The sequence below is a fragment of the Gigantopelta aegis genome, chromosome 12, assembly GCF_016097555.1.
Source record: "Gigantopelta aegis isolate Gae_Host chromosome 12, Gae_host_genome, whole genome shotgun sequence".
Lineage (NCBI taxonomy): Eukaryota > Metazoa > Mollusca > Gastropoda > Neomphalida > Peltospiridae > Gigantopelta > Gigantopelta aegis.
The window spans coordinates 10,207,592-10,224,131 of record NC_054710.1 but is presented as its reverse complement, the minus strand read 5'-3'; the positions used below and the strand labels follow the sequence as shown (position 1 = coordinate 10,224,131).

Below are 16,540 nucleotides of genomic sequence, written 5' to 3'. Positions count from 1 at the left end.
GAAATGAGAAAAGACATTTCCAGGATTTGTTATGAGAAATGAGAAGACATTTTCAGGATTCGTTATGAGAAATGAGAAAAGACATTTCCAGGATTCGTTATGAGAAATGAAAAAAGACATTTCCAGGATTCGTGGAGACCTTTGCAGTTTATTTGATTTCATTTCTTTTCCCGTTTTTTTTCTTTCTTTCTTTCTTTTTCATTTATAATACATGGTGCATGGAACATTTTGTTCAATGTCGCGTTACGATTCACTAGCTATGCTTGTTTCAGAGATCGCTACACAATTTTAAAACATTAAACAGTTCTTGCTATTTGATTTTTAACTGACTAAAAATATTGCTAATCATAATTTTTAAAATAAAATGTCCACTGTGGTATTTAGTTAAAATACTACTTTACAAACAGCAATGTAATAATAGCACTGGAAACTGTCAGCCAAATAATTAAACAATGTGCTGAGGTGTCATTAAACAAATACTGTTTTCTCTAAAGTTGAAATACTACTTTACAAACAGCAGTGTAATATTAACACAAGAATATGTCAGCCAAATGATTAAACGATGTGCTGTTTTCTTGAAATACTACTTTATAAACAGCAATATAATATTAACACAAGAATATGTCAGCCAAATGATTAAATGATGTGCTGTTTTCTTGAAATACTACTTTATAAACAGCAATGTAATATTAACACAAGACTATGTCAGCCAAATGATTAAACACTGTGCTGTTTTCTTGAAATAAACAGCAATGTCTAACTAACAATAAAACATATCAACCAAATGATGACGCAATGATCGGAGGTCTATTTCAAAGTGTGAAATACAACATCTTATAGGTGATACAATATGTTGATCAAGTGATTAAAACAATCTGTTGAGGTATCAGTAAACAAAATATGTTGGGGGTTTTTCTTCTCAAAGTGAGATATACTACTTTACAAACAACAACATAACACTACCACTGGAATATGTCAGCGAACACAAACCGAGTGACTTTCCCTGTTGACCGCAACTTGAGTGATGAAAGGGAATTTGTTTGCTAGGCCGGTGTATTACAACTTTGTGATGCAAATCCACCAATAAGCTCATTCATTGATATGGACCTGCCTGTGCGAAGAGCTAAGATTTAACTTGCAGAGTAAACAAAGTTGAAGATAAAATAACCACTTGGGAGCCTCGCAGGTTGTTGGAGGAATGCACCACACAAACAAACACAAAGCGACGGACCTGTGAGCGGGAACAGTGTGTGCATGAGTATATTGTATCCCGCAAGCCGTTATCCTCATGACTATAAATTCGTAGTTCACCAGGTTTCGAACTCTATCATTCACCGATCATCTACAGTCGGTCAGGTGGAAGTATTCTTGTGTTTACAGCTTTCCGTGAATAGACTGTTGTTGATCACTAGACCGTCCTTGGTGGTGTCGTGGTTAAGCCACTGGACTACAGGCTGGTAGGTACAGGGTTCGCAGCCTGGTACCGGCTCCCACCCAGAGAGAGTTTTAACGACTCAGTGGGTAGGTGTAAGACCACTACACCCTCTTCTTTCTCACTGACCACGGGCAACTAACAACTAATCCACTGTCCTGGACAGGCAGCCCAGATAGCCGAGGTGTGTGTGTGCCCAGGATAGCGTGCTTGAACCTTAATTGGATATAAGCACGAAAATAAGTTGAAATGAATTGATCATTAGACCAAATTCCAGGCGGGGTCTTGTACATGCATTTCCCATTTCTATTGTTGAAATGCATGGACCTTACAACTTCCCAAGACCTTATTGGCAAAACATGGACACTCCCTGTATTCACTATTTCTAAAATAATCAAACCAATTCTTGGACTTTTGTTCTATCACACCAGTTTTATCATATTGGTAGAAAAGAGGTTTTTTTTGGTTTAACGACACACACACACACACACACACACTCACTCTCTCTCTCTCTCTCTCTCTCTCTCTCTCTCTCTCTCTCTCTCTCTCTCTCTCTCTCTGTATGTCCCCCCCCCCGTCTCCCTCTCTCTCACTTTCTCTCTCTCTCTCACTCTCTCACTCTCACACTCTCACACTCTCACACTCTCACTCTCTGACTCTCTCTCACACTCTCACACTCTCTCACTCTCTCTCACTCACTCACTCACTCACTCACTCACTCACTCACTCACTCACTCACTCACTCACTCTCACTCTCACTCTCACTCTCACTCTCACTCTCCCTTGTTCCTCAACCTACTTTAATAACAGTCAAGAAGAGACAAACAACAAACAAAATTTTACAGTCAACACAGATCATACAGCTATGCGTTTTGGAAACCAGGAACGGAGAAAACGGTTAAAGAATGCATGGCATCGACTGGTATGTAAATTTATCTACATTTCAATAGGTAGCTAGAAAAACACATGCGGAACTTGTTAACTTGTCCCACAAAACAGGAAAAAATTGTCAAAATCGACACATTTGGAATGCAGCTTGTAAATAACTTTGTTTCGACAAATTGCCATTGTGCCAAAAACAGTTCATCATCTGTCCCCAATATCCTGTTGTCGTGGCAACATATATTTCAGGCTTATTGTTTCTATGGCGTTTTACCAAAGATCATGGGAAATGCAACCCATGTACTACATTTCACTTGTAAACGAAATGTCATACAAAATGAAAAGCACAGAAATAAAATATAGTGAGCGATGCTTTTCGAGATTGAGTAGATAATGAAGTTAAATAGGATCTGTTTTAGTAATGAGTGAAACTATAATAAAATTATAATTAAGTTAAATAGAGTGGATGTCAACTTTTAGTAAAACTGGAAGAGGAAATGAGATGGAATTTGTATAATTATACAATAAAGTTAAATCAAATGGGGAAGGGGGGGGGGGGGGGGTCTCAACTGTAAAATAAAGTTTTTATTATTCAGAGAGAGAGATGAGAGGGAGGGAGGGAGGGAGGGAGGGAGGGAGGGAGAGAGAGAGAGAGAGAGAGAGAGAGAGAGAGAGAGAGAGAGAGAGAGAGAGAGAGAGAGAGAGAGAGAGAGAGAGAGAGAGAGGGAAGGAAGAAACAAGAGGGAAGAAACAAGGGGGAGAAAAAGAGACAAAGAGTGACAAAGAGAGACAGAGAAAGAGAGAGAGAGAGACAAAGAGAGAAATAAAGAGTGAAAGAGAAAGAGACACACACACACATAAAGTGAGAGAGAGAGAGAGAGAGAGAGAGAGAGAGAGAGAGAGAGAGAGAGAGAGAGAGAGAGGGAAGGAAGAAACAAGAAGGAGAAAAAGAGACAAAGAGTGACAAAGAGAGACAGAGAAAGAGAGAGAGAGAGACAAAGAGAGAAATAAAGAGTGAAAGAGAAAGAGACACACACACACAAAGTGAGAGAGAGAGAGAGAGAGAGAGAGAGAGAGAGAGAGAGAGAGAGACAGACAGACAGACAGACAGACAGACAGACAGACAGACAGACAGACAGACAGACAGAGAGAGAGAGAGAAAGAGAGAGAGAGAGAAATAAAAACATTTCTTTCTTTCTTTGTGTTGTGTGTGCGTGTACGTGTAAACCTGTGACTTGGGAGTACACAGGGAAGGTTCGGGTTCCAGTCACTGAAGAGACCGACGAGGCGTATACACTTGTCAAGGTGTGTACCGTAGGAAACGCAAGACTGTGCAGTCGGCGTATCTGAACCATAAAACAACGATGACACCTTGCGGTGGTAAGCGAGGTGGTAGCTGGGTTATAAATGTCAGTCGGCGTTCAGTTAACATCCATGTATATAGCAGTGTGTGTACAGACACAATCACACGCCAATAGGTGCTATTACCAACAGTAAAGATTACACTCAAGAGTTGTTGGTCTGTGAAGAGACTTTTAAAATCAAGATTTATCTCACCCTGATAGCAAGCTCTTTTTAATAATGAAAACATAAAAAAAATCCCACTTTTATAATAATGCATGTAAAGAGAAAATTTCTAAAATATTTTATTTATTTTGTTCAGAATTGTTGGTCTGTGAAGAGACTTTTAAAATCAAGATTTATCTCACCCTGATAGCAAGCTCTTTTTAATAATGAAAACATAAAAAAAATCCCACTTTTATAATAATGCATGTAAAGAGAAAATTTCTAAAATATTTTAAATTATTTTATTTATTTTGTTCAGAATTGTTGGTCTGTGAAGAGACTTTTAAAATCAAGATTTATCTCACCCTGATAGCAAGCTCTTTTTAATAATGAAAACATAAAAAAAAACTTTTATAATAATGCATGTAAAGAGAAAATTTCTAAAATATTTTAAATTATTTTATTTATTTTGTTCAGAATTGTTGGTCTCTGAACAGACTTTTAAAATTATGATTTATCTAAAAAAAAATCTCTAAAATATTTTTAATTAAGATCGTTCACCCTGATGTGCTTTTAATAATCTGCATGTGAACAGTGCTTTTAAAAAAAAGACATTAAGATTTATTTCACCTGTGAAGAGACTTTTAAGTGCTTTTTAATAATAAAAACTCTTTTTAAAAAAAAACATTAAAAAAAAAAACCCAACCTTTTTATGATAATGCATGTGCATGTACATGTACCAAGAAAAAGACATTTTAAAAAATATTTGTCATTATTTTATTTATTTTGTTCAGAATTGTTGGTCTGTGAAGAGACTTTTAAAATCAAGATTTATCTCACCCTGATAGCAAGCTCTTTTTAATAAGGAAAACATAAAAAACATACCTTTTATAATAAAGGTTAAAAGTTAAAGTTTGTTTTGTTTAATGACACCACTAGAGCACATTGATTTATTTATTAATCATCGGCTATTGGATGTCAAACATTCGGTTATTTGATATATAGTCTTAGAGAAGAAACCTGCTACATTTTCCCATTAACAGCAAGGGATCTTTTATATGCATTTTCCCACAGACAGGAAAGCACATACCACGGCCTTTGACCAGTTGTGGTGCATAGAATACCAAGAAAAAAATATCTAAAACATTTTTTATTTTATTTATTTCATGAATTTGGCATAGTAATTTATTAATGTACATGTGTATTAATCTTTTTTTTAAAAATAAATTACAAAAAAGAGTTATTTTATAATAAAAAACAAATCTGAAATATTTAAATTTTAAAAAAATATTATTTTTTAATTATAAAAACTAATTTTTTTAAATAGTTTAATTCTTTGATCTATTTAATGAATTTGACATATTTATTAAACTACTTAAAAAAATAGTAATAATAAATAAAATATGCTCTTTTTCAATAATAAAAAGATTAATCTGAATTTTAATAACATGTTTAATACAAATTTTTTTTAAATCTGAAATACATATGCATTTTAAATTTGTTGGGTCTACTTAATGAATTTAGTATATTTATTAAAATAAAACATGTTATTTTTTTAAATAATAAAAACGCAGTAAAATGTAAAATTAAAAAAAAAATATATTTGATCTATTTAATGACCATATATACCTTATGATTTTAAAAGCTAAAACATATTCTTTTTTAAATAATAAAAAACACAGCAAAAATTTGATGTCTGCTTTACCAACTTTAAAAAAAATAATGCAGCCTTCATTACATACCCTAAGAATATATACATTTTTAAAATTTCATTTCAACTTATTTTTGTGCTTATATCCAATTAAGGTTCAAGCATGCTGTCCTGGGCACACACACCTCAGCTATCTGGGCTGTCTGTCCAAGACAGTGAGTTAGTTGTTAGTTGGTTAGTGTGAGAGAGAAAGAAGAGGGTGTAGTGGCCTTACACCTATATCCATTGAGCTCTTAAGAACTCGTTCTGATGTTTGAGCCGGTACCGGGCTGCGAACCCTGTACCTACCAGCCTGTAGTCTGATGGGTTAACCACTGCACCACCGAGGCTGGTAAGAATATTAAACAAACATTTATGGTGATTTTTATCCACACCGCACCCACTATTTGGAGAGTCATTATTTATTCATTTCGATCCTCGCCAGCACTATAAAAGTAAAAGCTATTTTATCCCGCACCAGCGGTGGGCGAGAGACAAACGCACTGACGTCCTTGGAATAATCACCGTTCACCCTACGACAACATTAGCAGTTCTTGCACTCACACGCCCAATAAAAATCTCTCAGCTACTTTTTATATGAATTCCTAGGAACCATCACAGTTAATGTGTGGATCCCCGCATGCGTGGAACAGAAAATAAAATCACTTTTAATGGCTGAATTTATATCGATATCTGGGACAGAGGGTGACTGGTTACAGGTAGATGAAAGTGAAATTTTCAAAAAAGATGAATACCGCTTCCGTTACGAAAATCTACACATACATGTTGTATCATTATTACTTTGTGGAGATGAACAGAAAATAATTACTTTTAATGGCTGAATTTACATCAAAATCTAGGACACGTAGATGAAAGTGCACTGCCAAAAAAGATGAATACCACTTCCGTTATGAAAATCTACACATACCATTATTACTTTGTGGAGAAAGTGCATATAAAAGATCCCTTGAAAGACATGTTTTATTTAACGATGCACTCAACACATTTTATTTATGGTTATATGGCGTCAGACATATGGTTAAGGACCACACAGATTTTGAGAGGAAACCCGCTGTCACCACTACATGGGCTACTCTTTCCGATTAGCAGCAAGGGATCTTTTATTTGCACTTCCCATAGGCCTTTGTTGACCCATGGATCACTGGTCGGTGCAAGTGGTTTACACCTACCCATTGAGCCTTGCGGAGCACTCACTCAGGGTTTGGAGTCGGTATCTGGATTAAAAATCCCATGCCTCGACTGGGATCCGAACCCAGTACCTACCAGCCTGTAGACCGATGGCCTAACCACGATGCCACCGAGGCCGGTTGCTGCATTAGGAGAAATGTAGCGTGTTTCCTCTGATGACTATGTGTCAGAATTACCAAATGTTTGACATCCAACAGCCGACGTGAGATCTGAGTTTAACACATTGTCAACCATCACTTTAAACATATATTTTAAAATATTTTAAAATATTTAACTTACAAAATATTATTGTGTTTTATATTAACCCCCCCCCCCCCCCCACACCCAACCCTCTTTTTTAACATTTTACATTTGCAGCCGTGTTAACAAAATAAACAATTTCAGTGTATTTATTATTATTATTTTTTTAAATTTCGATAAACGCTAGGTTACAGTTTCATATTATACCATTCGATCATTAGAAAATGTTTACCGTTGCATAACAGCTCACAGCCTCACTTCCCAGACTATTTTCATAGACCCATTACATCAAAAAACATTTTACATTTTTATTACCCGGCATCAAAAATATATTTTCTCACTATTCCGTCATTCACGTGTTTACACTTGTCGCCTTCATTCGCAATTCATAGCCTGGATATGCATTAACAAACACGGAAAAACACATTTCCACAACATCGCTGCAGAAATGTTTTCCCAGTAACCGTAGACCGATGAGGAATGATCCACACCGCATAACGGCCATGATGTTACGACGGTAGATGCAGCCGGTGTTGCTGTATGTGCAGCATTATGGCATTCCCATCATGTGGCTCGAACATAATGCAGAGTCATTGCCACGCCGTTTCGACTACATAAGACATGGGTAAGAGCCATTGACATGCGGTAAGAAACACACAGGTACTTGTTTCACTATCACCGACTATTATTTACGCTTAAACCAGCACAAGCTGATGAGATAGAAATGTAAACAGACAATAAAAGCGTAAAAACGTAACCTTTCCACAATGCCGTAATGTCTGTACTCAAACAGGGTCAGGTTCTGGTAGTAACACACTATCATTCCTGGACTATACACCTGTCTTTGGTAGATCATATATCTAAGTAACAGAATGGTTTTTTTTTGTAGATCAAATATTTACTTGTACTTCTACAGTAACAGAATGTTGTTGGGTTTTTTAGCAAATCAAATATAAACTATATCTAGTTGTGCAGTAACAATGTTTTTTGTAAATCAAATATAAACTATATCTACTTGTGCGGTAACAGAATTGTTTTGTTTGTTTTGTAAATCACATTTACTTGTACAGTAACAGAATGTTTTTTATAAATTAAATATCTACTTTTACAGTAACAAAATGTTATTTGTAAATCAAATATCTACTTGTACAGAAATATGTTTTTTGTAGATCAAATATCTACTTGTATAGTAACCAAATGTTTTTTGTAAATCAAATATCTACTTGTACAAAAACAGAATGTTTTTTTTATAAATCAAATATTTACTTGTACAGTAACAGAATGTTTTTTTATAAATCAAATATTTACTTGTACAGTAACAGAATGTTTTTTTTGTAAATCAAATATTTACTTGTACAAAAAAATAATGTTTTTTTTATAAATCAAATATCTACTTGCACAGTAACCAAATGTTTTTTTGTAACCCAAATATCTACTTGTACAGTAACAGAATGTTATTTGTAAATCAAATATCTACTTGTACAGAAATATGTTTTTTTTAAAATAAAATATCTACTTGTACAGTAACAGAATATATTTTGTAAATCAAATATTTACTTGTACAGTAACAGAATGTTTTTTTGTAAATCAAATATTTACTTGTACAGTAACAGAATGTTTTTTTGTAAATCAAATGTTTACTTGTACAGTAACAGAATGTTTTTTTATAAATCAAATATTTACTTGTACAGTAACAGAATGTTTTTTTGTAAATCAAATATTTACTTGTACAGTAACAGAATGTTTTTTTGTAAATCAAATATTTACTTGTAAAAAAAAAGAATGTTTTTTTATAAATCAAATATCTACTTGCACAGTAACCAAATGTTTTTTTGTAACCCAAATATCTACTTGTACAGTAACAGAATGTTATTTGTAAATCAAATATCTACTTGAACAGAAATATGTTTTTTTTAAAATAAAATATCTACTTGTACAGTAACAGAATGTATTTTGTAAATTAAATATCTACTTGTACAGTAACAGAATGTATTTTGTAAATCAAATATCTACTTGTACAGTAACCATATTTTCAGATTTATAAATACTAAGAATTGCAGTATTCATTGGTTACACAAATTTAAAAAAAATTCTTTTTTATTCCTGTGTACATTTTCAGATTCCACTGACATTTTGAACAATTCATTTCCACATTCCAGTTATGAAATGTTGAGGAATTTTAAGATGGCTTCGTTAGGGTGTGAAAAATGTTTTCCTGTTACGGCCTTGTTATCTGATAAACTCGTGTTTCAAGGGTCATTTCCAAACCATTTCTCTAAACTCTTTTTCTTCCATTATACTTGGCAAACAGCATAAAATTGAAAAACTAAAAATGTCGGATTTCTGTGTTAACTGTATTCAAGGCCATGGTACAGTATTTGGTGGCAGGTGGCCCTGGGGTGAAGCACTCACATAATGTGCGGTCGGTCTGGGATCGATCCCCGTCGGTGGACCCATTGCACTATTTCTCATTCCAGCCAGTGTACCACGGCTGGTGCACATAAAAGATCCCTTCCTACTAATGCTAGCCAATGTGTATTTTTGTGCTTGGGTGTAGTTAAACATTCATTCATTCATTCGTTTATTCATTGCTACTAATAGAAAAATGTAGCGGGTTTCCTCTCTAACACTATATGTCATAATTACCAAATGTTTGACATCCAATAGCCGATGATTAATAAATCAATGTCGGTGGGTCATTTTACCCATGACAAATGTTTGGGGGGTTTTAATTCCTGTAGGAGACAAATTCTTAATTTTGAGCCGTTTTCGATCCATATTTTGATAACCACATCTCCTTAACACCTGTAGTTTACAGAAATAGACGCGGAATTGTGCAAATCTTCCCCCTTATCCTAAGGGATTACGACTCCGAGCGTCTACGTCTTTCATCTGTGTGTACCGGAGTGCAGGGCACCAGGACAAACATAGCCGATGATAGAGGGCGCTGTGTTCGGGCTGGTCAATTAACGCGGGACAATAGCCGCACATTCCTGGAGGCAGAGCCCACAGTTAGACACCTGTACGGCCGTCCACAAAAAAACCCTCCAGACTCTGTCACCGCGGTCGTGCTTGGAATAAGACTCAAGACCAAGTCGGAATGGCGAGAGATGCTTGTCAAGACTATATCCAGACCAGGGGCGGGACGCAGCCCAGTGGAGAAACTGCTCGCTCGATGCGCAGTCGGTCTAGGATCGATCCCCGCCAGTGGCAGTACATGTAGTATGGGATGCAGACCAGGGGCGGGACGTAGCCCAGTGGTGAAACTGCTCGCTCGATGCGCAGTCGGTCTAGGATCGATCCCCGCCAGTGGCAGTACATGTAGTATGGGATGCAGACCAGTGGTAAAGCGCTTGCTTGATGCGATTAAGGATCAATCCTCGTCGGTGGCAGTAGTGTAGTGGGTATATATGTATCATGTTTCTTCTAGCAGTATCGGGGTTGGGGGGAGGGGGGGGGAGATGCGGGACATGGCCCAATGGTAAAGCACTCGCCTGATGTGTCGTCAATCTAGGATCGATCCCTATCGGTGGCAGTAGTATGGTGGGTATATATGTACCATGCTCCTTCTAGCAGTAGCGGAGGGGGAGGGGGGGGGTGGGAGCGGGGCAGATGTAGACCAGTGTAAAGTGTTCTCTTAATGTGCAGTTGGTTAAGGATCAATCCCTGTTGGTGGCAGTATAGTGTGGTGAATATACATGTACCATGCTCCTTCTAGCTGTGGGGGGTGTATGTGTGTAGCCCAGTTGTAAAGCACTCACCTGATGCGCATTGAGTCTAGGATCGATCCCCATCGGTGGACCATTGAATGAATGTTTGTTTAACGACACCCCAGCACAAAAATATATATCGGCTATTGGGTGGCACAAATGGTAAATATATGGAAATATTATTTATATATCTTTAAGTAAAACCACAGTGTAAGGAGCTGTGGGTGAAAAGTATAATGCAATACATAAAATCAAGGTAAGTACATTTTAAAACTTTGTATAGAAGTCAAAGTGTTTTAAAAACTTTACAATTAATTCTGGATGGAATTTAAAAGATTCCAAGACATTTCTGTTGCCAAATATATCATTTCTCATCAGGTGGACCATTGGGGCTATTCTCGTTCCAGCCAGTGCACCAGGACTGGTATACCAAAAGTCATGGTATGTGCAATGTCTGTGGGATAATGCATATAAAAGATCCCTTGCTGCTAATGGAAAAATGTAGCAGGTTCCCTCTCTAAGACTATATGTCAGAATTACCAAATGTTTGACATCCAATAACCGATGATTAATAAATCAATGTGCTCTAGTGGTGTCTTTAAACAAAACAAACTTTAACTCACAGAAAAAATTCTGTTTTCAAAAAAGATTTATTAGTGAAAATTGCTAATCAATTTAAAGTAGACTGGCAACTAATGTTTAATTTTTAAAATTGTGTAGCCGTCTCTGAGACTAGCAAAGTGAATTGTGACTTTAAAAATTGTGTAGCCGTCTCTGAGACTAGCAAAGTGAATTGTGACTTTAAAAATGTTTTTTGTTTCATCTTTTCATGCAGATATAATTTGAACTACACTTGTAGCTTTTTACTTTCTTTCTCCTAAAAAAACAGAGAGAAAAGAAATTATGACTTTGAAAAAAACATAAGTTGTTATAGACGATATTTACAAGTGTGTTAAGTTACAGAAAACAATATCAGATTTCAAAACGGAATCCAAAATAATAAACTCTCAAACTTCATCCATTCAGGGCCTGAAAATTAAGATATTCTGACAGCCCTAGACAAGCATACTGGCCGTCTACCTCCTGAACGACGAAACCAACTGACCAATGAAAAGGGTGCATTACCGTCTAGGTGACATGTATTAAATGGTTGTTTTTCTAGCACAGCTTTTTGGCACCTTTCTACTGGCTGACTGAACAAAAAACCTTGTTATATATCACCTTGGCTTGCATGTATATCACAATAACATTTAAATGAAAACAGGCATTCTGAGAGTACTGCTAAAGCAATACATGTCCCCTGCCAGACCCAATACATTTTCTTATCTCCTAAATTCAAGGGCCATAACTTTTGTGGAAAAGTGGGTAAATCAAGTTAAAGTTAAACTTGATCTGTAACAGTACATGGTAAAACTTGATCTGTAACAGTACATGGTAAAACTTGATCTGTAACAGTACATGGTAAAACTTGATCTGTAACAGTACATGGTAAAACTTGATCTGTAACAGTACATGGTAAAACTTTAGAAATTATTTTATCTCAATATCTTTAGGCATTGAGAAAAAAATAAAAATAAAAAGAGTCTGGAAAACAAATTTTCATAACCTATAAGTTCAAAGGCCACAACTCTGTCAAAAATGGGTAAATTGCCATGAAAGTCAAACTTGATCTGTAACAGAACAGGATAAAGCTATACACAAAATTTCAGCTCAATATGTCAAGGCATTCTGGAAAAAAAAAAAACATCCAGAAAACTATATGTGGGACCGACGGACTGACGGACAGACAGAAGGACAGAGATGAAACCTATAGTCCCCTCCGGTTGGATCGGTAGGGGACTATAAAACCTTTAAAAAAATTAAAAAACAAAAAAACGACTCACCTGCCCAAGCTAATGATAACCACGTGAAGTATATCAGGTAGATTGTCTCCCCTTTCCTACTGCCATACGGTCGGGTGAATCCCATGTTTGTGTTAGTCGGCTACAAACATTGAACATTGCACATCATACAATCGGAACTCGTCACAAACAGCTGAACACAAAATCTGTAAAAAACACAGAAGCAATCAGTATATTAGAACAGTTATACAAACAGAAGTAATATATTGATGAACACAAATGCAAAAAAAAAAAGTTTTATTATTATATTTTTTTTAATTATTCATTTTTAATCCCATTAGTTTTTTTTATTTATTAAAAACTATTCGTGCCGAAATTACAACGCCTGTTTTTCTTCAACCTAGGTGTTTAATTAAGCATTGTAAATGTATATATAGTTACATATGTGTAAGACATAAGCAGGGCCCGAGCTTATAAAACTTTTAAAGAGTCCAGACTCAATCTCTAATGACGTCACACGCATACAATTTGTATGGCGTTGTCATGACGTTAGTGTCTCAGACTCTGTTAAAGTCTCGAATCTCGACTCTAAAAACTGTATAAGCACCAGGCCAGGTTTAAATTCAGCCCTTATTGTTTTATGTTAATTTTAGGCTCATTTCGACAGTCTTATTTATTGAATATATTTTATCCTGAAAAAAAAGAGTATATATACATATATATAAAAAAAAATTTTTTATTTTTTTATTCTATAGTATACTGACTTTCGACTTAATTTAAGCTTCTTAGCTAGGATTAACCCAAACCATTATAATACTACTGATACTGGCACTCTGTGCATTTCATCAGTCCAGCATGAATCTGTTAATGCTCTTAATGTTTTGTGTTAATTTTAGGCCAATTTTGACAGTCTATTTATTGAATAAAGTTTATCTTAAAAAAAAGTACATATATATATATATATATAAAAAAAAAATAATAATAATAATATTCTATAGTATACCGACTTTGACTTAATTTAAGCTTCTTAGAGCTTAAAGGCATACTGTCACAGATTTAAGAACCTTATTTCTCTAAAAATGAATAATAAATAAAAATTAAATTAATTTTTACAGACCAAATCTAGCTATTGCATCACTTTAACTACACCATGATGGAGTGAAATCCATGTCAACCCTCTGAGCAATGTTAGTTTTTGAATTATGGACCATTGCCATAATTCAATTATTTTTACAAAATTTCATTAATAAGTTGAGTATAGTGGTTACGTAGATGGTTGAATAAAGTACATTTAGGGACTAATCAAATGTATATATATTTAACTAATACTTTGTTAGGCCATGTAGTAGGTCAGTGGTCTGTGACAACATGCCTTTAACGAAAACCATTACAGTACTACGGATACTTAACTGTTACTGTAGTCTGTGTAAACCAGCACATTTCATCGGTCACTCACGAATCTGTTATAGTCAGCATCCGCTTATTTCTACGTAAGGCTTAATCCCAGCCAAACTGAAAACGGTCTGAAGATGCTTCTGACATTTACTGTATAATTCCTGATTCCAAACCCAATAAACTACAGTGATTAATATCTAAAAATAGTATGATTAATCACAAAAAGGGAATGACAGCCATCGCCGAGATTACTTCTGGCAAATGAACATAAACGGTATCGTACGTACCATAACGAGCGTTTTTTTACTGGAGAAACTAATTAGGAATCTTTTTTTTTTTTTTTAAATTACATGCCTGACTCACAGAAACCTAAGGATGAAATAATTGAAATCAAAATGACCAATCACAAAGGTTGAAAGCTGAAGCAGACCAATAAAGTGGCAGACAATTTTGACATGTCCATAATGAGTAAGAATGAGAGATACAAAAATGACCAGTCACAAAGGTTGAAAGCTGAAGCAGACCAATAAAGTGGCAGACAATTTTGACATGTCCATGATGAGTAAGAATGAGATAGACATAAAATATGACGAGATGATGTCAGTATTGTGGCTGAAGATTTGTATAAGCACTTTTTCAGATACGACAGAAATTACAGCACAAGTCATTTAGCACAGGCTGGAATGGGAAATAGCCACTTGTGTATTAATAGTGTAGTATAGTGTAGTGCAGTCTGATGCAGTGTGATGCAGTGTAATGTAGTGTACTGTACTGTAGTGGTGTAGTGTAGTGTACTTTAGTGTAGTGTAGTGTAGTGTAGTATTAGTGTAGTGCAGTCTGATGCAGTGTGATGCAGTGTAATGTAGTGTACTGTACTGTAGTAGTGTAGTGTACTTTAGTGTAGTGTAGTGTAGTGTGTAGTGTGTAGTGTGTAGTGTAGTGTAGTGTAGTGTAGTGCAGTCTGATGCAGTGTGATGCAGTGTAATGTAGTGTACTGTACTGTACTGTAATGGTGTAGTGTAGTGTAGTGCACTTTAGTGTAGTGTAGTGTAGTGTAGTGTAGTGTAGTGTAGTGTAGTGTAGTGCAGTCTGATGCGGTGTGATGCAGTGTAATGTAGTGTACTGTACTGTACTGTACTGTACTGTACTGTAGTGGTGTGGTGTGGTGTGGTGTGGTGTGGTGTGGTGTGGTGTGGTGTGGTGTGGTGTGGTGTGGTGTGGTGTGGTGTGGTGTAGTGTAGTGTACTTTAGTGTAGTGTTTTGTACTGTACTGTACTGTACTGTACTGTAGTGTAGTGTAGTGTAGTGTATTTAGTGTAGTGTATTGTATTGTAGTGTACTGTACTGTAGTGTAATGCAATGGTTCTAATGGTTCGACGTACTATTTATATTCACAAACAATGTCTGTTAATAACTAAATATCCTAACATTTACAATCCTATACACTGTTTGCCAGCACTAACGTGGGCACTGTTTTGTTAGTGTAAAGCCATATTTTACACTGCTTTGTTTTACACCTTTCTTTTGTTACAGAACACAAATAAACTCACATTTAACACTGCAAAAAAATTTGTATTAAATGTTGTGGTAATCTCATTCTATTCGACTTCCAGCTTTCTGACAATAAAGTCTATTTAGTTTTCTTCCCTCTGAGAAAGCCATTATCATCGGCTCCTGTTTACAGCCGGTTTCCACACTAAAAATAACTCCCCCACCTCCCCTCCCACCAAAATACCTGCTATTCATTCTCAAGGCGTTTTTCACTACACGAGTTTACAGTCTTAGTATAAATTTAGGTCTAATGGAATCTATACGATATTAGTGAAAGAAAGAAATGTTTTATTTAACGACGCACTCAACACATTTTATTTACGGTTATATGGAAGGAAGGACATATGGTTAAGGACCACACAGATATTGAGGGAGGAAACCCGCTGTTGCCACTTCATGGGCTACTCTTTTCGATTAGCAGCAAAGGATTTTTTTATATGCACCATCCCATAGACAGGACAACACATACCACGGCCTTTGATATACCAGTTGTGGTGCACTGGCTGAAGCGAGAAATTGCGTAATGGAATGGGACCACTGAAATGGGAGAAACAAAATGAAAACCACCACATGAACAGCTACTTCCTACATATTTACAATTTTTTACATTTCACCACAGAAATACCAAAATGTACGAACCCCTCACACCGACTTTCACTTCCTTCCCCACTACAGCTTCGACCAGTTTTCTCAAACAAATGTCCCCCCCCCCCCCCCCCCCCGATTATTGTCAACACTCTGCATGTTGAAACAAAACCGTGTTGAAACAAAATCATGTTGAAATAAAACCGTGTTGAAACAAAACTGTGTGGAAACAAAAACAGTGCAGTGCGTCAAAAGTGTGTGAGCAGTACTTGGTATTTGACTGATTGTTGGAGGAAACGTAATGACTTCCTTGTCAGATCCTACAAAACAAAGGTATCCTTGGCTGGGCAGCGGTGGCGAAAGGTTGTGGGTCTGCGGGATGGGCTCGAGGTGGATGTGATTACAATCAGAACTGTGTACTTCACACCTGATACCGCACAACTCATAGCTTACTGCTTAGAGGCACAGGCAAACCACGAGATAAACAGAAAAATCTCAA

General features: G+C 36.0%; 1 protein-coding gene across 2 annotated transcripts in view; it reads right to left on the bottom strand.

Moving 5' to 3' along the window:
* LOC121386477 (cell adhesion molecule-related/down-regulated by oncogenes-like) overlaps positions 1-16,540 on the bottom strand; it is a 187,135-nt gene that overhangs the window by 71,071 nt on the left and 99,524 nt on the right. For both annotated transcript variants that reach the window (XM_041517394.1, XM_041517393.1), the window contains one exon: positions 12,553-12,716. In XM_041517394.1, coding sequence (XP_041373328.1) covers positions 12,553-12,637 — 85 coding nt within the window. In that variant the 5' untranslated portion in view covers positions 12,638-12,716. The remainder of the gene's footprint in view (positions 1-12,552; positions 12,717-16,540) is intronic.